Source organism: Erpetoichthys calabaricus, chromosome 12 (assembly GCF_900747795.2).
Source record: "Erpetoichthys calabaricus chromosome 12, fErpCal1.3, whole genome shotgun sequence".
Taxonomy (NCBI): Eukaryota; Metazoa; Chordata; class Cladistia; order Polypteriformes; family Polypteridae; genus Erpetoichthys; species Erpetoichthys calabaricus.
The window spans coordinates 4578189-4605915 of record NC_041405.2 but is presented as its reverse complement, the minus strand read 5'-3'; the positions used below and the strand labels follow the sequence as shown (position 1 = coordinate 4605915).

At 45.6% G+C, this 27727-nt stretch overlaps 1 protein-coding gene across 1 annotated transcript; it reads right to left on the bottom strand.

The window, feature by feature from the left end:
- Window positions 1–837: 837 nt before the first annotated feature.
- Window positions 838–27654, bottom strand: LOC114661748 (progestin and adipoQ receptor family member 4-like). The gene is made up of 3 exons (XM_028814932.2): window positions 26059–27654; window positions 11360–11578; window positions 838–9216 (listed from the first exon to the last, which is right to left on the bottom strand). Exons 1-3 carry the CDS (start codon window positions 26222–26224, stop codon window positions 8783–8785), a joined length of 819 nt encoding a protein of 272 aa, XP_028670765.1. The 5' UTR covers window positions 26225–27654; the 3' UTR covers window positions 838–8782.
- Window positions 27655–27727: the final 73 nt, after the last annotated feature.

The window sequence follows — 27727 nt, the reverse complement described above, 5'->3', positions numbered from 1 at the left end:
CTGTGATGAACTACTAGTGGTCAGCCACAAACCCCACGGCATCTGGCTCAGAATCGGTCTCCTGGCAGAGTGAGCTAATAGGAGAACTCATCTTCTCGACTGTGTAGGGGGACCGCTTCTGAACACTGCGAGCAGCAGGCTTCCTGATGACGTCAGCTGAACTCTCGCTCTGTCATTTTCCAGAGGTCAGGCCGTGCTTCTGGTTTCTGCTGCTCTAAGCAAAGGCCATGTGGGGAGAGCAAAGACCAAGCCAGGCCAGAGATTAATCATCATGAGACAGAGAGCCACCAGGTAGTAAGCATGTTGACACAAGATGAGCAGCTGCTGCTTAGGTTGTACTCGTATTTTTGCCACACTCATTTTATTTTGTTTATTATTTTGGGTATACTATCTATAATACATGATGAATAAGTGTGTAACTTTCTTTTCTGTTAGTAATCTATTGACTATCTAATTGCCTTTTACAGCTGTTAATGAAAGGGGTACAGTAGCAGCCAACCCAGACGGTGTGATAAGAGTATAGAATTTGGAGCATTTTATTCAGGTCTTCATAACAGAGAGTAAAAAAGGGGAGAATATGGTCAGCCAAGGACCCAACTGCAAGTAAACACACGTCTTTTAGGTATGAGAGTAAAATACACACAGACACTGAGAGAACATAAAGACTGCACTTAGATGGTGGCTCACCAGAGCATTTGAAATCCAGGGCACCACGTCAGTGAGGCTGCAGCACCACCAAAAGGGGATGCCCATTATAACACTGTACATGAGAAAGCTGGGTCTGAGGCTTTGCCACCCAGTAACTGAGGCCCACAAAAGGAGACACTGCACACAGACTTAAAAATATAAACTTTGTGTTTATTTCTCCATTTTACAGGTGGATGACAGCTTATTTATGATGACATTGTTTAAATGCTGGGACAAATTAGCATTTCCCACAGGACCTGCAGCAAAGTGTCAGCAAGTAGTATTGGGCATAGATGTATGTGGATGGACTAAAGTGCACAAGGTGGCAACTGACCTCCTGGACCCTGCACTCTTCCTCCCCCAATGCCATATTGGTCTGCTGCCCACACCCAGTATGAATTTGATGCTCCTGAATGAGGGTGAGTCCAAGTGCGATTTTAATTTTTCGGAACACGGTGAATTTTGACACCTCCTGTGATAGATGTTCATAGTGTGGGAAAATGGTGGGGTGGACACTGGTCACCTTGAGCTTTCACATCAGAAGAACGGGACCTACTGAAAGAAGCATGGCTTAAACTAAGCCTAGTGATGGGACTGGAGACAAAGTTTAACTGGAAATGTTAATGGAGTATTAATGGGCCCCCTCCAACCTTTGTTCCCGGAGGCTACTGCATAGATGTTACAGGTTAGGCCATGCTTCCTTCATCAGAATATCTGTCAGTCTCTTTTATAGTTGGGCATGATTAAAAGAAGAAGTGGCTTTGCTTCTTCATCTTTATTGTTCAGACAGATTCATGGGCTGCAGGTTTCAAAATGACTTGCACAGGAGCTGCGCTTTTGCAGCCAAGGTACAACATGCCAGTCGTCATTCAACCCTCACTCTGGCGCACTGCCATTCTGATGCACAATATAAATTTACATAAGTGCTCCTTGTTAATGCACTGCCCGCAAAAGCTGCCGATGTAGCAACATCTGCTCTGCAGCGGCCTTCCTGAGGCTGTGCAGCTGGGCATCTCACATTTCTGTCTCCGTCACCTCACATCCTGAGGTGCACTGTTACTTACTGTAAGTGAAGGGCACACGGGGGCACCTCTAAACATGGTGGATTTATTTGAAAGCCTGGACAATTTTGAGTAAGGGTCATCTTTGCCATGCTAGAACACTGGGTATAGAAGTAATATTTCATCTCCTGGAGCATGAAATTCTTGAGTTACCTAACCTTTCATCCAATAGATATCGGGCCAAAAGCTTTATTCAGTCAAGGTGGAACACATGCACACGCGGCCTAAACTTCAGACAGGTCTGACAAAAGCAAACAAATCTGTTAATTCTGCAACTAGTGGTGCACCTCAATTTTGTTTGTACCCCTTACCCTCCCTCCACTGGGCACAAACTGTACCTTTACATGCTACCACTTCCAACAGCCGACATGACTGTCCCATCCACATTGACATCCTCAGTAATACCAATGGACATGCCCCATTACCATGCAGCTGTTGATACACAACCTCTTTTTTCAGATGCATTCTTAAGTTACGTCCACACTACTACATTTTCATTTAAAAATGGTGTAATTTCATAAAAACGACCTTCATCCATGCTACCGTTTTCGCAACGTTTATTAAAATAGTTTTGTCCAAACCAAAACCAAAAACACATGTGATGGGTGCAGTGGCAAAAACTTTTTGAAGGGATGGTAAAGCCACCAGCCACAGCGTTTATCGCAAAAATGTTAGTCTTTTACTTATTACATTTAGCACATGAATGCAGCATTCTGACTCTACAAAACACAATTTAGATGCAGACAAACAAGGCCCATGAGAAAAACTCCTGTTTGTGACATTGGCTGTGAAGTGTGACCAGATCACGGAATGAGATGTTATAATGAGTGGGAAGTGATACGTAGTATGAACAAAATATAATCAGAGTGCGATTACAGTCTGCGTCTCTAAAAGTCTGCGTTTGCATCCATCCACATTGTAACACCAAGCCAGCGTTTTCTGAAGTATACGACTCTGGAGAGCATTTTCCTAAAATCTTTGTTTTCTTGGGTTAGAAATGCAAGGGTAGTGTGAACGAAAGACAAAAGATTAAGCAGTAGTGTGGATGTAAGCTTAAGAGCACCTCCAGACTTCAGGCTAAACCTTCCCTCTCCTCTTCTAGTGGACCTACCTCTCTGTCTTCTGGTTCTTATACCCCACCTGTAATAGCTGACATGCACCACTTCTGCACCACCCCTATTACCAGACACACCAATCACGGCCATCTTCGCCAGAAGACTCACCTCCTTATGATTTATCTGCTACCACAAGTCTTTTACTCTGCCAGACCACTCTTTAGAATTGCCTCCTCTGATTGTTGGACACACCCCTTCTCCCCCCACCTCATTTTTTTTTTTACCTGGACTACACTTAGTCCACACCTCTATTATCCCCATCTCCACTGGTGTAGCTGTTACTGCACAGCCCTGCCCCTTTGCCAGCCCCATTCTTTTACACCACCTCCTACAGTAAGCACTTCTGCTTCGCCTCTAATGGCAGACTTGCCTCTTATGGTGCCCAAGTGCCCAACAAGCTTCTTTAAGCTGCCTGCAAGGTGTGGCAAACCCTGCAATATACCCCCCTATGTCTACTTATGCCCACATTACTCCATTTCACTAACGAGCCAGCGTTCATGTTAATAGTAGCTAATCTTTTTTTGCCGTCTTACAATGAATACTTTTGTCTTTGCCCTTTCATTAAACTTTGTGAAATCATTCTTTGATAAAACGGAATAAGTTGGGATGAAGAAAGTGCTGGTTGGGCATCTGTCCCTCCTTGATTATAGTGCATTGCAGAAAACCAAAGGGGGCTAGCACAGTGGCGCCAGTTCTCATTTCATTCAACAAAGTAGTTGTACTAAAATGCAAATTTGGGCCGCAACCACATTCCAAAAGGTGGCATGCTAAATGTTTCTAGAAACTTCTATCTAATGCAAGCCTACCTCCATCGGTGGACCCTACAGTGTCCAATCAGTGACAATTTTGACTTTCATCAGATGCAGATTAGCAAACAAGTCAGTGGACATTCTCAGATACTGAAAGGAAGACTCGTGAAGGGCTTGACTGGTGTAATTGATATGAAAATATCCAACCACAAGTTCTCTGTCTGAAGGGCAGGCTCAACATATTGGAATCCAACCTGTGATGGATTGAACTCTGTCACTGGCACAAGAGCATCCTATATGAGGATGTCCTGTCTCTGAAAGGTGGACTGAACCTATTAGCACCAGACACCTGAGATGATTGTGTCCGTCTCTCTGAGTGAAGGTCAAGCTCATCCTATCAGCATCATACATGCAAGAATATAAACTAATGAGATAGACACAAGAGAAGTTCAATCAGTGGAGATTCTCCAACTGAAGTGTGGACTATCAAACTTACTGAGAAGACAAATTGATGTGATGGACCCACTATTTCCCAATCAGTAGGAACACTTTCTGAAGGCCAAGCTCTCCTCAAAGTTATAAAACCCACGAGATGACAAGCCAATACATGACACGTGTTAACTTGTAATGAGTGGAAGTTCTGTCCTGCATGGAGTAGGCTCCTGATTGGGTGTAAAGATATCAGATCAATGGTGGACTCTCAGAGATTTGGGACGGATGGATGTGAAGTCAGTGGAAGCTCTATGTCCCACTAATGAGACAAATGCAAGGATGTCCGGTCCATGGAAGATCTCTCTCTGAAAGGCGGGTTATTGTTTAGAACATCACACACTGCTGATCCAGTCAGCGGTGGGTACATCTTTTCAAGATGGTGAGGTAATGATCCGCCATGGAGCTGCCACTGTCAACATTTGACTGAGAAATCTTCCATTGGGTAACTGCCCAGGTTTTACTCGGCCACCTTTAAAGAGGATCCAGGTGCTTGGTAGAATGAAGGACAAGTGAGTGCCTTTGTAGGGGTGACAGTGGGGGGGATTCGGGAAAATAAAAGTATTCTAGTAAGTGACAGCACCCACTCGCACCCTAACCCAAGCCTTGCCTGCCACTTTGCTGCTTAGCTGTCACCCGCCATAACAGCTCCATTGAAGAATGCCTGAGTGTTTAGTTACACATTACTCTTGCAATGTATTTTGTCTAACTCACAACTAGTTTCATATAATAAAACCATTTTTTTTTTTTGCATTTGACCCCAAAAGCCCTTAATACTGAATTATATTGCATTTCTAAAAAATAATAAATACTGTACATAAGGTAATAATTAGCATTTTATCTAATAGTAATAATACTTCTCAAATGCATCATGCCCACTTTGGCCAAGTTCGTGCGTCTCCTTCTGCTCCATACATTCCCATGTGGCCTAAGAGAGGGGTAACTGACACCACCCACAAACCCCCCATTACTGGACGTAACTCCTTTTTGTTTTAGTGAATGTTTTGCACTTGGCCCCCCACCACTTCTACTCCATTTTCAATCTTCTTGCTGAGACTATGGTAGTACTTGACCCATAATCCGCTATGCTAACCCTAGAAAGCACACTGCTTAGTATATTATTAATAAGAATACTTGTCATAGATTAGTTAATTTTGAATTTTCCGGAAGTTTCTGTCAAGTCGACACATTTTTTTTTTCTTTGCTGCTCCAAAAAGGTTACAGACTTGCTCAGAGGCGGCTGTGCAGTACTGGCTCTTCTTGATTTGATAACAACTCGCTCTTCTAATGGGGGTCCTACCACTTTTTAGATGGACACATCCATACTGACTCAGTCCATCTGTTACTTCAATTATTAGACTCGTACAGTGCTGGTCCAGATTAAAATGGCTTCTAGTTTGAGATATTAATCCAGGGGTTCTCTGTTAAATCCATTTTCATACAGAATCTTGTAAATCTCCTCTGGTCAAACATGACTTTTCTGATTTCTGTGGACCATGTACAAATGGGTGTTTGGATGTGAGAAAAAGAGAGAGTCGTATTTGGTCAAACTGGTTCTATGAGATAGACCTATTTTGGATCAGGACCACTCCTAACACTTGTTCCCATTTTGATCCAAAACGATCCACGGTTACTTCTGACAAGATGATCACAGAATCACTCTTTGGGGTCTAGTCCAAAGAGACTTGGCTTTTGGGTAGGAGACCAACTCCTTTGGGGTTTGTTTGTTCCAGACAGGTTGACTTTTTCTATTCTGAGACATCGGAGACCATCATGCTAAACAAGCTCATCTGATTTGGGACCGGTTTTGTCAGGTTTCTGTTGGATTGAGGCAAACCCATTGTTTGTTTGGTAAGATTTTGGATTGAGATCTGCTTCATCAAGACTATGATTACTTGTGTAGATCTGATTTTATTAGGGTTAGTTCTTCTGGCCTGATGCAGACTTTTCTTGTGGCCTTTGGCCAGATAGATCTTTGGGATTCAAAATTTGAATTGGTCACATTGGATACATTGATATAGACTCATCTGGGGCTTCATTTGATAAATGAGTTTTGCTTTGAGGCAGACTTCTTTAGAGGGGGTTCCTTCTGGTGTAATCTCCTGGTTTCATATAGACCATTTCAGAGTTTATTTCTTCAAGTTGGTTACTTGTGGAATACGACTGGTACCTCCTGGTTTTATACTGATCCAAATCAGAATTCCATCAGTTGTTTTCTTTGATTTTTGTATATCCGGTCCCATGGTGTGATACTGAATCAGTGATGTTTCTATCAGAAGTTATTTTAAATCTCCTCTATATTTGGTACCATCTCACTGGATTTTTTTCAAGTTTGAGCTTCTTTCACAAATAATTTAGAGAGGGTCTTTCTGTTCTCAATCTCATCTAGGTCTACTTTAGTGGGCTTTTCTGGTTAGAGTCAAACTCCTTCACGGTAAGTTTGGTCAGATGGATTCTTTCTGGTGTGAAACCTCATACCATCACTCATTCTCCCCATCTGACAAAGACCGTTTCAGGGTTTACTTGGTCATTTGGGGGCTTCTTCTAGTGTGAAACAGACTTGCTTAGATCAGGTCCACTTAGGCTGGATTTCCTGATTGCTGGTCCCACCTGAAGTTTCCTTTGACCCACCTCTATATCCAGTCCTATCAAATTGGGTTCTGATTCTGTTTAAAGACCAACATTTAAAGAATTTGATCAAGCTGGATCCTTCTGGTTCGAGACTCGCCTAGGTCTGATTCTAGTTAGAGCCCAGCTTCTTCAGGGTGTATTTGTTTCTTTTTAGTTTGAGATCTGGTTCATTCAGCCATTGTTCTCAAGGTTTGACACACATCTGTTTCATGGGTTATGTTTTTATGTGGAACAGACTTGCTTAGACTAGGACTTCTCGAACTGAATCTCCTAGTTGGTGGCTGCTTCCGAAGGTATCTTTGACTCTGGCTGTGGGTTTATCTAATTTAAGATAAGATGTTCTACGAGGATCTTTCTGGTTTGGTACTTCTATAGGTCTGATTCAGTCCCAAAAGGCTCTTCTAGCCAGAGACAGGTGTCCATGAAGTTTATTTATTGGTATTGTTTGTTTAGCGAAGGTGGTCCACTACAGACTGTTTCTTCCTGGCTTAATAGAGATACCAATCAGGATGGTGGTTTTATCAGAAATTATTTTTTGACATAATGTAGGTTCTCCTATATCAGATTCACCCTGAGTTCTTCCATTTTGAAGCAGACTCTCTCCAGTTTTGCACAGAAGGGAACCTAATTCCTAGGCTTAATTCAGTCCCACAAGCTCTTCTGTTTAGATTGGGTTCTTCTGGATCCACACAGATTCTTCAGGGTTTGTTTGATTAATTGAACAAATTAAACACTTTTTGGTTTAGGCCAGGTCCACTCAGACTGCTCCCTCACTGGAGGTTTCATCACAGGGTACTTTTGACTGAATTCTGCCCCAGTAAATCCATTCCTGGCAGACTAGGCTCTTCCGGTTTAAAGCAGACACTAAGTGGAGTTGACCTGGCTTTATCCTTCTGGTTTCAGACTTGTTTAGGCCCGATTCGGTCCCACAGGGCACTTCTGTTTAGAGACAGACTCCTTCAGGTTATGTTTGGGCAGATAGGTTCTTTCTGGTTTGAAATTTGGTCAGCCATTGTTCTCCTGGTCTGATTAGAGACTTGTGTGGTTTATTTGGTCAATTTAGTTAATCCTAGCGAGGGACACACTTCTTTAGTCCAGACTCGGTCTGCTTCCATCTGGATTGATGCTGATCTGCTAGAGTTTGCCTCGGGTTAGAGTTTACTGGTCATTCAAGTTACTTATGATCTAAAACCAACTTCTCTGTCTCCAGTCCTATCAAGGGTAGTTCTTCTGGTTTGGGATGCATTCTTGGAGGATTTGTTCAGACAATACTTGATAGTTGTGTAGACCTAATTTAGTCCCGCAGGACTCTTCTAGGAAGCTGACAGACTCCTTCATGGTTTTTTAGTTCAATGGGTTTCTTCTGGTGTGATTTCTTTAGGCCAGGTCCACTTAGACTACTTGATACTGGTTTCATACAGGGTGGTGTTTCTTTTGACTCCTATCTGTCCAGTCCTGTTGCACCGGTCCCTTCTAGTTTAATACAGACGCACTCATGGATTCATTGGAAGTTAGTTATTTTTCACTGAACCCGGGCTCTTATATATTTTGCCCTATCAGTCTCGGTCCTGCTGGTTTAAGACTCACTCTACAAGGACTTGTTTGGACAGGATTCTTCAGGCTTGACCTTTGTCTAAGCCCGATTTGTTCCCACTGGTCTGTTCTACATAGCTGACAGACCCCTCCAACGCTTGCTCGTTCTGGATGAGTTAGTTCTGGCTTGAGGTCTACTTCTACCATAAACTGCATTCTTCTGGTCTGAGGTGGGTTCATCCTGGACTTGCTGTGCTGAGTGGGTTTGTTTTGTTACCTGGCATCATTGTGGTTTAATACTCTTCAAAGGCTGCTCCATTCTTCTTCTTACCAGCTTGGTTGAAAGCAAATTCATTACAAGTGTTGGGTGTGCAGGGCCTGGCAAAGGAGAGTCCAGTGCTTTGCAAAGTGGATAGTGAGCTCCCACAGGACTCACGATTCATCATTTGAGTGCCTGTTGTGCACTTGTTTGGGACCAAAGGACGTATTGATTTGAGAGTTCGGCTGAGGTCAAAGGTCATTCAACTGGACATCGGTGGCTACTGATCCAGAGCAGGTCATCCAGCACACCCCAGTGCAGGTACATAATGGAGCCCACCACCAGTACATGCATAATCTGGTGGCTGTTACACCAATAGTCAAACTTGCCGGGCCGCCAGCGCTCGGGCACACGTGTGATGTTGATGAGCCCACCGAGCAGAGCTAGGAAGTCCATGATAAAGTACTGCTGCAGTGAGGTGGGGCTGCCTGTGCCAAGGCCAACCCAACGTAGGTAGAAGAAGAAAAAACGGAAGAGTGCCTGCCAGGCAAAGGACTGCAACCGGCGCACGCTGCTCCGTGCCGTCACAGCACAGTAGATGGAGTAGGCTGACAGGATGATGTAGGCAAGTAGCGCCACACTGCGGGTGGATGGGTAGCAGAGCAGAGTGGTGTAGACAATCGGTAGGGCACCTGCGGGGGGCACAGGAGGAGACATTAAGAGGGATACAATACAATACAACGTTTATTTATATAGCACATTTTCGTACAAAAAGTAGCTCAAAGTGCTTTACGTAATGAAGAAAAGAAAAATAAAAGACAAAATAAGAAATTAAAATAAGACAACATTAGTTAACATAGAAAAGGAGTAAGGTCCGATGGCCAGGGTGGACAGAAAAAACACAAAAAAAAAAAACTCCAGAAGGCTGGAGAAAAAAAGTAAAATCTGTAGGGGTTCCAGGCCACGAGACCGCCCAGTCCCCTCTGGGCATTCTACCTAACATAAATGAAATAGTCCACTTTGTAGTTAGGGTTCTCACGGAGTCACTTGATGATGATGGTCATACAGACTTCTGGCTTTTAATCCAATGGCAGGGCAAGAGAAAGAAAGGCAGACACATAGTCATGAATGGCCAGAGGCATAGACAGACACACGCAGTCATGCCCGGCTAGTCACAAAACTGACGGATGGACAGACGGAGAGTCCGGCGTGACAGTTTACTAGATGGACAGACAAACAGATGCAGTCATGCCTGGCCAGTCACTAGACAGACAGTGAGCACGACAAGTCATTAGACGGACAGAGATAGACACACGCCGTCATGCCTGACCAGTCTCCAAGACAGACAGAGAGCCTTGGGCCTGACAACTCATTAGATGGACAGACAGATGTGGTCATGTCTGGCAAATCACAAAATGGACAGGCATTCAGGCATAACAATTCACTAGATGGACAGACAAACACTGGCCTGTCCAGCTAGTCACTAAGTGGACACATTGACGCATCTGAAATGTCTTCAGATGCACTGAATGGACAGACAAATGCACAGTCATATTTGGCTGTCACCACAAAGGCAGAAAGATAGTCAGACAGACAGACATACAGACACAGCCATGCCAAGCCAGTCACTACAGTACATGAATAGAGTCAGACAAACAGTCACACTGGTTATCATATGTAGACAGACGGACAACGATACCCAGTCCATCTCTAGCTGGTCAGACTAGACAGACAGACAGACAGACAGTCAGGCATTGGTAATTAACTAGACGGACAGATACAGCCATGACCAGCTAGTCAGTAAGTGGACACACAGACACATCTGGAATGTCTTCAGATGCACCGAATGGACAGACAGGTACACAGTCATATCTGACTGTCACCACATATGCTGAAAGATAGTCAGATGTGACCGTTCACAAGATGGACAGACAGACGCAGCCATGCCATGCCAAGCCAGTCACTAGATAAATAGAGTGAGACAAACAGTCACACTGGTCATCATAAATAGACAGACGGATAACGATACCCAGTGCGTGTCTAGCTGGTCAGACAGTCAGGCATGGTAATTCACTAGACGGACAGACACATCCATGTCACTAAGTGGACACACAGACACCCCTGGGATGTCTTCAGATGCACACACAGAGAGTCACACATGATAAATCACTAGATGGACAGACAGCCCTGTAATATCTGGCTGTCACCACACAGAAGAAAGGTAGTCAGGTATGACAGTTCACTAGACAGACAGACAGACACAGCCTTGCCTAGCCAGTCACTTGATTAACAGAGTCAGACAAACAATCACACCTGCCAGCTCAGATAGACAGACTGACAACCACACCTAGTCCATCACTAATTGGACAGACAGATGGACACATTCCTGTCAAGCCAGTCACTAGACAGACAAACAGACAGGCATGGGACGGACAGACACAGCCATGTCCAGATTGTCACTAAGTGAGCACACAGTCACACCTGGAACGTCTTTAGATGCACAAACAGACACATGTGACAAATCACTAGTTAGACAGACAGACAGACATACAGTCAAACCTAAAGAGAAATCAGATTGGCACAAAAACAGTGAAATTTGAACACTTACTAGACAGACACACACAGGCCTGCCGGGCCAGTCATTAGCTAGATGTCCAGACAGATGGTCAGACATGACAATTCACAAGATGGACAGAGAGACAGACAGACATACGGACATAGAAAGATTGACCCCCCCAGCTCTCCCGATTGGCTAATGGACAGACAGACAGACACACTTGTGCCACTGGCCTAAGAGAAAGACAAACAGGTGACCAGCGCACAGTGTCCACTCACCCAGCGTGTTGATCATGCAGATGCCACACATGTCCAGGGTGAGCAGCGTGTGGTAGATGGGCGCTCCTCCTTCATGGTTCATAAACAAGTGGTAGAGCACACTGCCCAGCTGGGGGGACAAGCATGCCAAGAAGTGCACAACACCCAGCCAGGTGACGGTGATCTGCGCCCAGGGGATGTTGAGGGGCAGCAGGAAGAGGAAGCAGAGCAGCGGGATCCCTGTGGCAAGACAGGAGGAATTGAGACATAAGACAGTAAAAAAAAAAAAAGGCTGTTGGACCAGGCTGGCATCAATTCAGTGAGGACAGTAAGGAGGAGGAGGACAGAATGAAAAGAAACATCACAATCATTTTAAGTGGAGTGGATAGATGAGAACTACTTGTCTTTAAACACAGATAAAACAGAGATGTTAATTGTTGGAGGGAATGACGCTGATCACAACAATATTTTGTCATCATTTAACTCAGTTGGAATCCCCATTAATTTTACTGAATCAGCCCGCAATCTAGGAGTTATCTTTGACTCTAGCATGTCATTTAAAGCACATATTACAAAGTTGTCCAAATCGTGTTTCTTCCATCTTAAAAATGTTGCGAAATTAAGGTGCTTTCTAAATAAACAGGATCGTGAAAAATGATTTAATATTTATTTCTAGTAGGATTGACTACTGCAATGCAGTGTTAACTGGATGTTCAAACTGTTCTTTATACAGCCTCCAGTTAATCCAAAATGCGGCTGCGAGAATTATTACAAGAACAAGAAAATATGAACACATCACTCCGGTCCTAGAGTCGTTACACTGGCTCCCGGTTAAGTTTAGGGCAGATTTCAAAATCCTCCATTTAACATATAAAGCATTAAATGGCCGAGGTCCGGCTTACTTGTATGAACTTATCATGACTTGCAAACCAGAGCGCACATTAATAATAATAAATAATAATAATAATACATTTTATTTATATAGCGCCTTTCCCATGCTCAAGGCACTTACAGAATAAATAAAGAACGGCAGAATATACAGTATATAGCATTGCATTAAGATCTCTAGACGCCGGTCTGCTTATGATTCCAAGGATTAATTAAATAAATGGTGGGAGGTCGACTGTGGTGGGTTGGCACCCTGCCCGGGATTGGTTCCTGCCTTGTGCCCTGTGTTGGCTGGAATTGGCTCCAGCAGACCCCCGTGACCCTGTGTTTGGATTCAGCGGGTTGGACAATGGATGGATGGACAGTAGGAGGTCGAGCTTTTAGTTACAGGGCCCCTAAACTGTGGAGTGGTCTGCCTGCTACTATAAGAGACGCCCCTTCGGTCTCAGCTTTTAAATCCTGGCTGAAGACTCACTACTTCAGTTTAGCACACCCTGACTAGAGCTGCTGATTAACTGTACAGACTGCATCTCTGTTGTTAGTTATTAGCACTAAAACATCAGTAACATGATAGATATAATTTGTTACTAACCCTCACCTATTCTGTTTCTCTTCTCGGTACTCAAATGTGCCACTTGGTGCCACGGCCCACCTGCCAAGTTGTTTTGCCTGCTTAAGGTAAAGTCATCCCTGATGGAGGATCGCAGGAATCGTGGGGTAGAGGGGTCCCTTCATTGGATTGGCTGGCCCAGCGTTGGCCAAATGGGGGAGGCAGCTTGATGGCTGAGGTCTCCAGGACTCTAAACAAATCCATATCATATTATGGGATATCATCTACTGTTAAATTCTGCTCCATACTTGTAAAATTTTTATTTTTATACTGTATTGAGGATTTGTTCTGTTCTGTGTATTATATTGTATTGACCCCCTTCTTTTTGACACCCACTGCACACCTGAAAAGGGGTCTCTCTCTGAACTGCCTTTCCTGAGGTTTCTTCAGTTTTGTTTTGCCCTACAAGGGTTTTTTTTGGGAGTTTTTTCTTGTCTTCTTAGGCTGGGGGGCTGTCAAGAGGCAGGGCCTGTTAAAGCCCATTGTGACACTTCTTGTGTGATTTTGGGCTATACAAAAATAAATTGTATTGTATAAGTGTTATCAACCAAGCCGGACTCTCTGGGGACCTTGGTGGCCCCTGGTGGATTAAAGTACACATGGCACCCCCAGCTGCCAGGTCCTCCAGCAGGTGATCAGAAGAGTAAAGGAGCTACTGTAGGTCGGGGGGCTAAAAGGCGGGTTCTAGTGGAACAGTTATGCCCCCTTGAAAAGGATGCCAGGAGCTTTGGAATCTTGAGCTTTTGGAAGGGAAAAGGCAATGCTAAAAGCAACATCAGTTGTTTACTGGCATCGTCACGCTGTTTGGCTCCAGCTGTTGGAGGAAAGCCTGGGGAGAGACTGAGAGAAAAAAAAAAAGCCATCTTTCCTTGCCAACTATGCCACCCCACAGAGCCAGCTTTGTTCAACAGGACAAAAAAGAAAGCAAGCCTCCAAAACAGTGACCTAGTCTGTGCCAGTGGGAATGGGGACTGTCCCTTGGGGTGCGGTGGCTTAGGAGTGAGACTTGCTGTGGGGAGCATGGGTACATGTCTCTGGGCCCGGGCATGGATACTGGACATTGCTGTTTGTTTTATTGGGAGGGATGCCCTGTGTTGGAGCTCAGACCAGCAGCCTACTTGAAGAAGACGTGCTAGTCGAATGTCTGCACACAAAAAAAAAAAAACAAAACTGTATCATATGATGGAAATGTCGCACCCCTGAGAAATAAAAAGGCCTGGGAGAAATTGGAGGACAAAAATAATAATAAACAGGTAAGAAAATGTCTGCAAGGCGCAACGTTCAGGGGGCTTAGTTAACTGTTTGGAAAGTTTGGAGCAGTTTTATATTTTCTAGTCACTTCCTCTAAGAGGTGGCTATCACAATTTTGTTTATTAAATATTTTAGTAACAATACGCTAACAGAGCAAGATGCAGAAGACAGAACGATATGGAAGAAGATGATCCGCTGTGGCAAACCCTAACAGGAGCAGCTGAAAGAAGAAGAAGCAACAATAAGCCATACTGAAATCCAACAGTGATAAGAGAATGTAATTAGAAGTATCAGTGGAGAACATTAAATATGATTAGGAACGCCAGAGCCTATCTGACTATGTGCATCCTGGCACAGCCACAACTGACCCCCATCTTCTAATGGCAACTTGGACCAAAGTGGCTTTATGAACATGACAATGATGTGTACCGGATACAGAGCCGGTGACTGGCAAGGCTACTGAAGAACAGTGAACACCCAGTGGTATGTGGCAGAATGGCAGATTTGCAGCTGACAAACCTGCAGACGTTGCATGAGGCCACCGTGTCAGCATGGAGTGGAATCTCAAAATGAATGTTGCCAACATCTTATGGATTCCACGTGTGAAAGAAAAAAAAACTACTTGCAAGCTATGAAGGGTTAAAAACTGTTCTGCTATAGCAAAAGGTTATTAATACAGGCGCCTGCCATATGACAAGGTGAAGTAAGCCAGCGTTTCTCAACCTTTAACTATTTGCAACATAACAGTTTTAATCGCACCCCCCCCTAACGTTTTTTTGAAAGGAGCCCACTAATACCAATTTGTTCTTTTTTAATTAATGATATATCATAAATACATATTTTATTATACATACTTAACTTTTATCGACATTTATCTAACTCTATATTTATTTTTTCTAGTATCAGAATGTAGTTTAAGTTAATTTGTTTTGGTTTCAATAGATGTATTTTTCATATTTTCGATTCTTGTTTTCTTTTTTTTCACATCTTCGTGCCCACCCCCTAGGGAGGCCCGCCCCACAGTTTGAGAACCACTGAAGTAAGCTGACCTAGGGTAACTCCCATTTCTAGGAACGCATCTGTTAGACACAGCAAAGATACTCCTTTGGGGCCCCTCTGACACGTACACAAAACTGAAATGATTAGCCGATTTGTGCAATATAAAATGAAATGCGTACGTAAACAATATTATGCTTTTTTATAAGTAATGGGAAGGGGGAGAAAGAAAATATAAAAAAGCCGACTGAAAAGCAGAACTTTGCTCTCCTGCCTTCCAACATGGAATCCATGTTCTCATCTGTGACTCAATAAAGACTGACTGAATGATTGAACTATTCCTGCCATCCTCAGAGATCTCCTTCCACACCTGCCACAAAGAACCAAAAGGAGGCTCGGCCCAGGATTTGTACTGTAGGGTGGTCCCAAGAGTTTGTTCATTGAGTGCAGTTATAAGCGTAGCCTAAGTAGACGTGTGGTGGCTCATGCTGGTGCTTCCCCGCTGCATGAACTCTGGGTCATTTGTCATTCTAGATAAATTTTTTGTAGCTCCTACTCCAGGGTACGTACTTTTTGTTCAACAAGGAACTATTATGGGTGGGGCTCGGGAGAGATCAGTTGTGCTGATTGGTTGACCACAACCACTGGAGCCATCCAATAAGTGCTATAAATCATAGCTGCGTCATGCACCTCATCGAAGCAATAAACTCCCTTGTGAAGTTGCAGTCGCTTCAGAGCAATAAGATGGGGGGGTTTGCTCCCATGTGAACACCTGGCACCACATTAGCCTGCATTGTGGGGGGGATCTGAGGGTCCTCATCAACTTCCAGATGGGCCTCACTTCGCACCAGATCACTCTTCTTCGCACATAACACGTTTTGCTCAAAGGTTACGGTTCCTGTAGTGCGGGCGGCCTTGGGCTTACATTGTAGAGGAACTCAAGTTGCAGAGGTGGGGAGAGCAGATTCCAATTCAAGTGATGGAAAAATGGCATTGGTGGATGTCATCTACTCAGTAGATAGATAGATAGATACTTTATTAATACCGATCATAGCCTTTATCTCTGAATGTGGAATCTTTGGCTTCTCCTCCGTGTTCTTTATCCCTGCTGTCACCCCAATGAGCATCATGAGGATCACTTTCCTGAGGGTGTCCACCCCCGGGTTCACGGACTCCATCCCTGGGCTCTCTGCCTCTTATGCGAGGCCGCACATCCCGTTCATCTCCATACCCTGCATATGGGTCCCTAGCAATCACCTTCCCAAGGATGTCCAGCACGTGGCTAACGACCAGCATCTCTAGGCTCTCAGCCTCTAACAGGTGAATGTGAGTGGGGCCTGACATCCCTTTCATCTCCAAAGCCTCCATATCGGTCAGTTCATGGAGGACTTTGTCAGGACGGAAATTTATGTTGTCTTTGCTTCACTGCCATATTAATATCTGTGCCAGCAGGAGAAGCCCAGTTTTCCATGGTTGGTTACTGTCAGTTTTGACACAGCAGGTTCGGGCAGTCAGATGGCACCTGTGGCCAACCTTGCCGTACGTCCAGTCTGTTGCCCCTTCTCCTTAAGATACACAGAAAAAATAACCAATGAGTATGGGGTCAAACACTAAAACAGAAAATAACTAAAGAACAAAATGACCCTCTTCAACTAAGCAAATGCCCACTGTCCTAACGTGAGTTGCTCATTCTGGAGGGTCTACAGCCATAACTGCAGTTCAAATTTCTTAAAGCATAAACCCTTTTCAAAGGGGTACCCGATGGAAATTTCAAATCTGCATTGAAGTCTCAAGGTAAAATCGTTGGGTGTATTTGACTATGATGGATAGCGGGGTCACTGTGGCGCTTCACCGATCAATTAAAGTGTCAGAGAAATATTAAATCATGAGGATCTGCAGGCAGCGCGGCCCGTGAAGTTGTTTTTGGCCTAACAGAAATGTGAACGGACGTTTAGTCACACGTATGCTCAGCGCCTCACAGAGCCTGTTTCTTCTTGCATTCGTTTCTACATAAGTGAACTTGTTTGCATTTTTCTTTACTTTTAGGCTCACATGAGGCCTTCTATTCCACCCACAAGGGCCAGGACAAATGAGGCACAGGAGCCGTGTCTACAGGCAGCACATCAAGCAGCGCATGCGACCCTGCAGGTGTTTCACACTCAGCAGAATGGAGGAATGTGTAAGACCAAGCAAAATAAATACGCAAAGAAACAAATGCAAACGCCACGCCAGGTGAGCATAAATAATTAAGTGTGTCATGAGATGTTTCTGTGTGCATTTATTTTATTTCTTCTCCATTTGTTTATTTCAGGGACACTGCACGCAACATGAGATACGCGATGAAAGAAAAACTGTCGTCAAAGAAGCTGAGCCCGAGCGAGTCGACTTCCTACAACTCAGGTGAAAAGGTACTGAGCTTTTCAATCCGTCCAGTCACTTTCTAACCTGATTATCCAGATCAGCATCGTGCAGGGGCATAAGCCTGTGCCAACAGCATTGATGCAAGGCAGGAGTCAACTCTGGGCGGGGCGGTGCCAGTCCATCAAGGTGCCCATTCAGAATCACTCATAGCAGGCCAGCTTAGTGAAAAGCCTATGGAGACAATGTGACGATGCCACAGGGACAGGGACTAGACCAGGATTTGAACCCTTGATGATGGGAAAAAAAATGGAAACAATTTTAGCACAAGGCTGCAACATAATAAAACGTAAAAAAAAAAAAAATGAAGGTCTGAATGCTTTCCGGTAGAATTGTAAACAAATAAAAATGTAACGGGCGGCACGGTGGTGCAGTGGTATCACCGGGTTCGCTTCCCGGGTCCTCCCTGCGTGGAGTTTGCATGTTCTCCCCGTGTCTGGTGGGTTTCCTCCCACAGTCCAAAGACATGCAGGTTAGGTGAACTGGCGATCCTAACTTGACACTAGTGTGTGCTTGGTGTGTGGGTTTGTGCCCTGCTGAGGGCTGGCGCCCTGCCCAGAGTTTGTTTTCTGCCTTGCGCCCTATGTTGGCTGGGATATAGCAGGTTGGATAATGGATGGATGGATGGATAAAAATGTAACCCGCCCCTGAGCTGAGCAACTAGGGTTTGAAAATATTAAAAATGCAGTAAATGAAGAAATACGACGACTTAAGATCAAAGTAAATAAACATAAGAAATGTAGGCACTAAGAAAACGTTCAAGTTTAAATTGCATGTTTGGTGAACTGGTGGTTCTAAATTGACCGGTGTGAGGAAGGAATGGTGTTCTGTCCAGAGTTGGTCCCAATTCTCACACCCAGGGCCATCTACCTTGGTGCCATCCCCTCATGTCATTGAACTACATAAGCACGGCCACTAAGCTTGGAAATGTCATGAACGTGAGAGCTTGTTAATTTACTTAGTTATATGAGCCTTTGATGACATGTGGCCATCCCTTTCAGTTTGAAAGCCACGCCCCTTTCGTGTTGCTAAGCGACAGTGTCCAGGTCACTGCATTACTGCTGACCACTTGCCGTTGCTGATTTCTGGCCTTTCTTGATTCCTCCTCTCTCCTGGTGTTTTGGTTCCTCATTTCGCTATTCTGACCCCACTAGCTTCTGCTTCTACTCCATACTTTAATTCTACGGCCTTCATTCGTGCTTCACTTCCAGTTCCCATTTTGAACTGAGTCACATGCCGCTGATGAGGTCCAGTTTTTAAATGGTGACCAGAGAGGTAAACACATCTGTTATTGATCAAGACCCCTCTGACAAAATATCACTAGTGGGCAGTCCAACCACACCAAAGGTGCTCCACCAATAATCACAAAATAAATGCCCAGTGACAACCAGGCGGCACCTCTCTGAGCTCCTCTACTTCTAGACAAATGCACCCCCCCCATCACTGCCACTTCAGTAATCCCAGCTAATTGGAAGTGACAGAAAAATCTGCTGAGCCTGATGATCCTGAACGGATCAGAGCCTTCAAGAGCAGGAAGGATGAAGAAGGACATGACAGGGTGAACAGAGGTGTGAGTGGGCATGAGCTGCTTTCAGCTGCCCCATTTTTGGAAAATTGCTGCCAGCCCCCTGAAATGCAGGGAGGGTTTCATAGAAGAGCTGTCCCCAAAATTTGCTGGAATTATCACCACCTCACTCACATCACTGGAACCTCCATGCCAGCAGCCTGCGTGGACGTTCGGAGTTCCACCTTTTCCTGCCTCCTCTGCTACTGAAACCAGAGTACAGAACCTTCTTGCCCCACTCTAAATGTGCTCCATAATCAGCCACAGTGCCCCCTTGATCCCCTCATAATTAATCTCCTTCGTTCTTCCTTAATGCTCTTTGAAGTTCAGCACTTGCCTGGCACTGGTGGCACTTACCATGGCCAACAGGTGATTACGTGTCCTAAGTAAAGAGTGGGAAAGGTCAGAGGCGGAAGGAATTTCGTTCTACGTCCCGCTTTGGCATCCTGAGCGAAGGGATTGGGGTCAGAACTAAAAAGATTACATTGTATCCAGCGCTCGGCCAAACCTCAGCCCACCCCAAATTCCTTAAGCTGATCAGCCTACTTAGGGTTCAACTTTGCTTTGCTGGCATCCTCACTCTTCTCAATTATAGAAGGTGAACTTCTATGCCCCTCACCCCTAAGCCACCAATTTCCTTATCTTAGGTTCTTATACAGTATATAGTGCCATTCAACTTGTAGGTGAATCACCTAATAGATAATGAAACTCGTGATCCAAAAAGCGACACCCTTTATAATTGAGATACAACATGGCACACTGCGGGCTTCGTCGGGGCTGCCTGAACTCGGCCCACATGGTGCTTCTCGGTGACTGAAGTAAAGCAGACGGTTGGTGCCAAACTTCATTATGCAGCACTAAACAGGAGCCCCGGGCAGGAAGAGCAATCCGGACAGCAGCTGATTGGCCTGCCGACTACTCTGTGCTACAGCAGTTCATTTTAAAGCACTGGCATGCCAGCCAATGTGCCACCCATCACGTATTGTGCCATATAACTTATAGGTGTAAATTGGTCCAGATTCTGTTTTTGAGGTTTCATTTTCAACTTTGCTCCCATCTTGTTTTTCGTAGCTAACACAATGTGTTTTGGATGTGTCACGTGACTGCGATTGTTGATGTCACATAAGAGGGTTCGAAGCTCGTGCTACAGTGCATTGGACCACCCACCACATGACAAACCAACTCAGGGTCCCAGATTAGGGGGTAACACCTCAGATGAAATGGAACAGTGTGCCAGGTTTTGTTTACGGTGGCTGGAGTGCCAATTCTACCACCAGCCCCCAGGTTTTTCCCTGCAGAGCCAGATGAAGATTAACGTCATACCCAGGATGGAGCAGTTGTAGGTTACAACAAAGTGGAGTCACATTTGGCATTTACGAGATTTGAACCAGCAACCTTCCCATTGCCAGTGCAGATCCCAAGCCTCAGGGCCAGCACTCCGCCCTTGATGTCACAGAAGTGACGGTATAACTATTGTGACATTTACGACGTGGGTCATCTCACTGTGGACTACTGTATCTCTAGCAGAGTTCGATTCACAGCAAAGCAGGCTCTGGTATCAAGTATGACTTTCTTTTTTCTTCTAACTTTCGATGCTCATTTTTGCCCCCTTGACTCCTGATAGGCTACTTGTTGTCATCTTTTCTCTCCTGACCACTTGCCGCTCCTGAACACAATTAACCCTGCATCTCATCTCCTGGTCTTTTTTCCCCATTCCTCATAATAATCCTCAGACCTTTGTGTGTCTCTAAACACTTACTGCATATTAAATTTCTTCATTTTAAAAGGGTTGTCCAGCATGGGGTTGTTGTTAGGGGGCTGCCGGACAGTTAAAATTGTTGCGCTACTGCCAGGACCACCAGCTGGAGAGATGGGCTGAGTGTAAGCAGCAGGTGTTGCATCCAATTCAGTCCCCCTTGTGGCAAAAATAGCAATCAAACCTTGAAATCCGTGACATTTCATGATGGGGGCTTGTGCGGAAATCAGTACTAGACGTCGCCCTTCTCTACGGATCACTGCAAGGTCCTCATTTTGTTTTTTTGTTCTTTATTTTGCTTTATACAATTTCTTGTATTAGGAATTTGTTAGTTTTCGCATACCCCTTGGGGTCAGAGCGCAGGGTCGGCCATTGTACAGCGCCCCTGGAGCAAGTGAAGGTTAAGGGTCTCGCTCAAGGGCCCGGCCAAGTAAGATCTCTTTTGGCAGTGACGGGGATTCGAACCGGCAACCTTTGGGATACCAGCGCAGATCCTTAGCCTCAGAGCCTTACGCATGCTCCGCTGACAACAAGGAACCCATGAAAACGTGTATTTCTGCGGCTCGTTCACAAATTGCACACACAATGCTCGATTCTTTTCATATCCTACAGTAATGTCATACACTAATTAATAACTGGTCCACAAGTGATGGCTATTGGAGGAGAACGGTCATCCCAGCCAGAATGGCGGAATACCCTTTACCCGGATTGGAGGCCAGAGTGATGACGCAGACAAATTGGCCAGCGGAACAAATAAATAACTTTGCGTCCTGCTGGTGTCAAATAATGGAAGGAGCAGCAATAACGTGAATGCGGGAGCGGTTCAGTCCCCCCATATACGAAGGTGGCAGTGGTCCTCACATGGGAACCCAGTCAGGCTAACCGCAGGGGTGCTTGGGAAATAGAGTTCAGAAATACAGCCCTTTAGGAGTCTCTATGGACTGATATTGGGCAATGTTGGGGGAAGACCTCTTTTTTTTCTTTAGGGCCCAGAAGTGCTTCCCGGAAGGTACAGAATTCCCGGGTGTGGGTTAGCAACACTCAAATGAAGGACGGAAGAAGGACGATTCGCTGCTTTATTGTGATTGTATGTGTGGCTGATTGTTGGAAAGAGTTCTGTGGAAAGGTGCTTTAGAAGGAATAGCAGTCCTTCCTCTTCTTCATATACCTTATGCTGTATTGCTACATCTGTGCTTTGGGGCTCTCTGGCTCCCCCAGTGTGGTCACACGGCACACTGCAAGACACCGATTACACTACGATGAAGTCGGACAACACACCTCACTCCATTTTAATGAATCATGAAGCAGCCTTCCACTTGGTCACCACTAGTGCCCTAGTGGGGACCTCTGATGGCGAGGGTGGAGTGGTGGCTTTCTGGTAACTCAAAGGTTGCCAGTTTGAATTTTGGCAGTGGCTGCTACTCCACTGGGCCCTTGAGCAAGGCCCTAAATCTACAATTGCTCCATGGGTGCTGTACAAGTAGCAGACCCTGCGCACTGACCCCAAAACTCTGTGTGTCTCTCTGGAGAGTAAGTTGGGGTGTGCGAAAAATTACAAATTCCTAATACAAGAAATTGCATATGGAGAAAAAAAGTATTAAAAAAAATCAAAACCAGTTCTTCAGAGCAATGCCATAGGGGGAACCATCCTCATGAAGGTCTTAGGAGGACCCCCTGTTTATTCAGATCCATAACAGGAACAGGAAGAGGTCATAACAGATTGCCCCACAGACACATGGACTAAGCTACCAAGTTGTATGGTGGACGGTGGGATTTTGGGGACTTTCAAAACTGGACTTAATGTTTTTCCATCCATCATCCAACCTGCTATATCCTAACTACAGGGTCACGGGGGTCTGCTGGAGCCAATCCCAGCCAACACAGGGCGCAAGGCAGGAACAAATCCTGGGTAGGGTGCCAGCCCACCACAGGGCACACACACAGGACAATTTAGGACCTCCAATGCACCTAAGCTGCATGTCTTTGGACTGTGGGAGGAAACCCACGCAGACACGGGGAGAACATGCAAACTCCACACAGGGAGGACCCGGGAAGCGAACACCCAGGCCTCCTTACTGCAATGCAGCAGCGCTACCCACTGTGCCACCGTGCCGCCCGACTTGATGTTTTTGCTTTTTTTTTAAAGACCTGAGTGGACAGGACTGCCAAGCTTTGTTGAGCTGAATGGCCCATCCTCGTTCCCGGTTGTTCAGATGTTCTAATTTGTGAGTCACCAGTGGGTTCCTGGTTCTTAAAGCTGCACGCCATCTCACAGGCTCAGCTCAAATTTTCTTACTAATGTCCTGTTAGGTTGCCTACAAGACATTAAATGTGTCTGTTTGGTCCACACATTAGGAACCTTCTCCAAGCCCAAAGATCCAACTTGATATGCAAAGAACCCACCGCCGACGTATGAAATGTTCCGTTTTTATCAAACAGTGGAACCCCACAAACCTAAAGAAGCAGCATCTTTGAAGAGAGTGTGTGTGCACAGTGTGCAGGTTTTCCATGTTTCGCTCCACCACTGCCAGACATGCTGCTTTGGTTGATCTGCAACTCGGAAATTGGCCCACCGCTAGATTGTGCCCCAAAATGGACTGCTGGCACACATTGAGCTATAGCTGGAAAATGAGATTCAAAGACTGAACGGAGCAGCAAAGGGTGCAGAGCAACACCGATGGGTGGAAGTGGGAGCAGCCTCAGTGGTCCGGTGTAAAGGAGAATAGAAAAGGGCCGAGACCCCGTTTCAATCAGACGAGAGTTTAACCTTATAAAATACGAGCTGAAGTACCCGGCATTGCCCAGGTTTATTTTCACAATGTGATAAGGAAAGAAAGCAAAGGTCTGTGTGGTTTTAAAATGGTGCCCCACTTCTGCCATTGCCAGCTGTCCCATCCGTCACCCACGCCATTACATTTGCTGGTTCTTTACTGGGTTGGGTGGTTCCATTGCTTGACCAAGCACCACTTCATTCTGGGACGGTTCTTTGTGCTTCGACAAAGTTCCTAATATGTAGAAAAGCTGACATTTTTTAATGTATGGTGGGTGACCTAGCAGAACCGTAGCAAAGGGGAACCTGAGCTCAGCCTGCATTAACATGTGCAGCCAGAGTCCATTTAAAATCAGGCACCTGTTATGTTATCTCACAAATCTGTGACCATCTCTTCATGGTTCTTCACCATATGTTATGGTGGTCTGTTATGGATTTGAATAAATCAAAGGTTCTTTCTGGACCTTTCATTTGGGAAGCCAAAACGGTTCCCCTATGGCATCGCTCTGAAGATCCGCTCTGGCACCTTCATTGCTTTCCCGTCGATGTGTGTACTGTCGTGAGTCGAGAACTGGTTCTTTTGGGGTCTTCTTGCTGGGATGTAACCACAAACTCTGCCACATCTGACTCGTCCCGTTAGTTCACGGTGGACAGTTTGTAGCACGTAAATTGTGAAGAAAAGCCGACAAAGCAGGAGTTAAACAACCACCCTGTGATTCTCCTTTGTGTTATCGAGCCTCACCCAACTGCCCCCTTACAAAGCGCCCGATACTCCTTTTAATATTACAGTTAATAGAAGCAGCATGTGGCACTGCCCGGGTACGTAATGCTCAGCTCTGCTCATTTTGTCTGCTAGTCTGGCTTCAGTCTGTTCAAATGTTTCACTTACTGTGAGCCAGCAGGTGGCAGTGTTGTGCAAACTCGAGAAAAAAAAAACACACTGGGACCCCCAGGCTACAAGTTTTGGGTGTAATAATAATTAATTTATATAGCGCTTTTCTCACTACTCGCTCTCCACACAGGGAGAACCCGGGAACCGAACCCACAGTCTCCTTACTGCACCACCTGTGACGATCTATCTCATCTGTATGGTCCTAGAGAGCAACTGTGGTTCAGTCCGGTCAAAGGGGATAGGATTTTATAGCAGGCAGACATTTTATTTGATTTTATTTTATATTATACAGACGATGAACAACCGCATGTTCTGTGCAATTTCCATTACAAGTCAGTGTGGATGTGGGAGTTTCCTTAAATTGCCTTCTAGATATTCCTGACTCTGCGCTCAGGCGAAAAGACTATTTCTCCTCAAGGATTAATAAAGCATATCATCATCATCATCATTATTAAATATGGGAGACAAATTTAAATTGCTAAGTTTTACGGATAGAAAACAAGCATTCGGATTACGTTGGGCTCGCTGTCCAGGGTCCTGAAACTGCCAGGTGCGGAATAAAATGAGGGGATTGCACAGGGAAGGACTGCTGACACCCCTCGCGACATGTTGGTCAGCCCATCCGGGCTACATGGGGCAACAGTTTGGCAAGAAAAGGGAAAAGTGGCGTACAGTGGAGACTACAATGACGGATCTGCGGCCACATCTGCTTTCACGTGTTGGTTTGGACAACTTAGCATCTGAACAACATGACGGGTTTGCGGACCACCCCTCACAATTTATAAAGATTACGGGTCTGTCAGGCGGCGGCCATCCTCTATTTCCTAAATTTCTTTTTTTTTTTTTTTTAATTTTGCCACCAGGCTACAGATTTAAGGTCCCAAGGGTGAAGAGCAGTAGATTTAAGAACTCCTTCTCTAACCCCAGAGCTGTAAGCATTTTGAATTCTAGTGGCTGTGGAGAATCCTGCTGAGTTCGGGCTGTCCGAGTTCATTATTTGTATTTGTAGACATCTCACGGGTTCGTGCGTGCCGATTGTTACAAACGCAGTCGCTTGGTTTATCTCCTCGAATTCGTCTTTATAATTTACGCCTTTACTTTATCCGAGGCGACTTCCAACATTTTGAGGTATAATTTGTTGCATTTCTTTTCATTTTCCAGTCGGAGCACAGACAGTTGAACTGACTGGCTCCCGGTCACACTTTCCAAAACAAATCTCCTTCTTTGGCTAATCGACCTAACTAAAAGGTGAAAGAACGAGAAAGTGCAAGGGTTTTGCACAGAACGTGGACCCCGCTTAAGGCGCATTTCGGTTGTGTTATCGCCGTACCGGACACCGAGTCAAGCAGCGCATGGCGCTTTATTCTTAAAGGGGAAAGCGGAAAGGGTTCATTTACTTGACATGTGGCTTGTGAATACTGTGAAGTCCCCACTCACTTCTTCCTGCTTAAACATACCTCTCTGCATTAAAGCTCAAAAAGGTTGAGGACCCCAGAGTTAGACGTGGCTTCTTTTTTGGCACCTGCGTGTGGACCGCGGAAGGCGATTCATTAAGAAGAGGGGTGTGAAACTCACCGTGCGTGTAGATGTTGCCCAGCTCATTGTGCAGGTAGAAGAGGCTCTTGAGGCACTCGTTGGCAGAGGAGACGGGTCGGTATCCCGTGAGCACGTACTTGTTGAACTGGAGATGCGGAGGTGAACTGGCCCAGTCCAGCAAGCGTGGCCCGCTGAGGAAAGCCATGGGAATCCAATGTGTCCATAGAAAAAAAAAAAAAGTCACACCATCCCACACCGCCGTCCTCACCAAAAGTCAAACGGGGCAGGGGCGAGTGTTGAAAAGTAACCCATCGGAGTGCATCCCGTCAAAAAAGAAAAACAGTCTCTTCACAGTTTGCGGATTTGACGTAAATTATTGCAGAAGTTTGACACCTACTTGTCTTCTGGCTTCCACTTTCTTCGGTATAGATTAGGTCAAGTTAATTATAATAAGACTATTAATAGACGGCTATTGAGGTGCATGTTATCCAAGGCTTTTACATCTCTGGATGGGCGCATGGACTTCTTAAATATACGTATATGTATATATTGCTATTTTATGGGCGATGTCAGTTTCAGCAAGACATACTTGGAATTCAACGCGATCCAAGATTGCTTGTATGGAACGGAGTTGAGCGACTTGGGAGTTTTTCAGGAAATCTTATCCTTTTTCCTTCTTCTTCGCTTTAAATAACGGTACATAAATGACGCTTCCAGGATTTTGCCTTAATGATCCCTTCAGTTGCTATCTCGCTTCAGACTCGCCGCATGGAGCCTGCCGGCTTCTTCCTGCTACGGCGACATGTGCCTTAAAGGACTGTTGTTACCAGTAAGAAGTCCAAATGTCAATTCCGCGGCGTGTCGCCGGTTCGCTCCCCCCCCCTAGGAATGCGGAAGAAAGCCCCGTCCGTGTGATGATCTGAAGAAAGTCGCTTCCGAGCCTCCTTCCGCCCAGGTGTCCACTCCGCCGGCCCCGCTTTTCACGCCTTCTCATGCAGGTGGACCTCGAGGTTGCTCCCCCTCCCTCCCCACCCACCCACAACCAGCACTCCTTCTGCGAGATCGTGCGGCTCTCCTTTTGTCGTCAAGCGGAATGAATTGACTGACGTTATCCGAATCTCTCTCTTCCGCCTGTGCCTTCCTTTGCCGTTTCCTTTTTTCTACTCGCAGGCAGCCCGGCGCGTTTGCCTTGTCCCGGGGAGAGGAGGAGGAGGAGGAGGACAAGGAAACGCGAGCGGGGATTTCTCGTCAGCCGGAGTGCGAGCGTCACACGGCGGCTGCTTCGCCCGGATCGGCTCGGATCGGCTCGACTCGACTCTATTAGCAGATGGCAAGGCAGAAGGGGATCTTTAAGGAAACGGTAAGGGGGGGGGGGATTGGGGGGGGGATGGAGGATGGATTAGAGGAGGGGTTAGAAAATGAAGGGAAGGGCGGGGCCAATCCATCACGCAATCGCCAGTGCGGCCCGCCCAGCGCTGATTAAGCACCGCCTTCTAAAAGCGGCAGGCTCTTCTTTCGGGCAGGGCGGAAGAACTTCGTGGCTCTCAAAGGCCCGTGCAACCGAGGACCCCTCTGTCCAAGTCAAATATGTGGAAGACCACCTATGGCCAGGGGTGATGTAGTGGCGCAGTGGCACCACTGCTCACACACACTGATGAGACCAAGGTTAGCTTTGTTGAGTTTGCATGTTCTCCCCGTGTCCGCATGG

Excerpts from the sequence above, each read along its gene's own strand:
- LOC114661748 (XM_028814932.2), bottom strand. The coding sequence starts at position 26,224 with ATGGCTTTCCTCAGCGGGCCACGCTTGCTGGACTGGGCCAGTTCACCT. Across the intron at positions 11,579-26,058 it reads GGGCAACATCTACACGCACG|GGATCCCGCTGCTCTGCTTC; the intron begins GTGAGTTTCACA and ends GTCTTGCCACAG. Across the intron at positions 9,217-11,359 it reads CTGCATGATCAACACGCTGG|GTGCCCTACCGATTGTCTAC; the intron begins GTGAGTGGACAC and ends TGCCCCCCGCAG.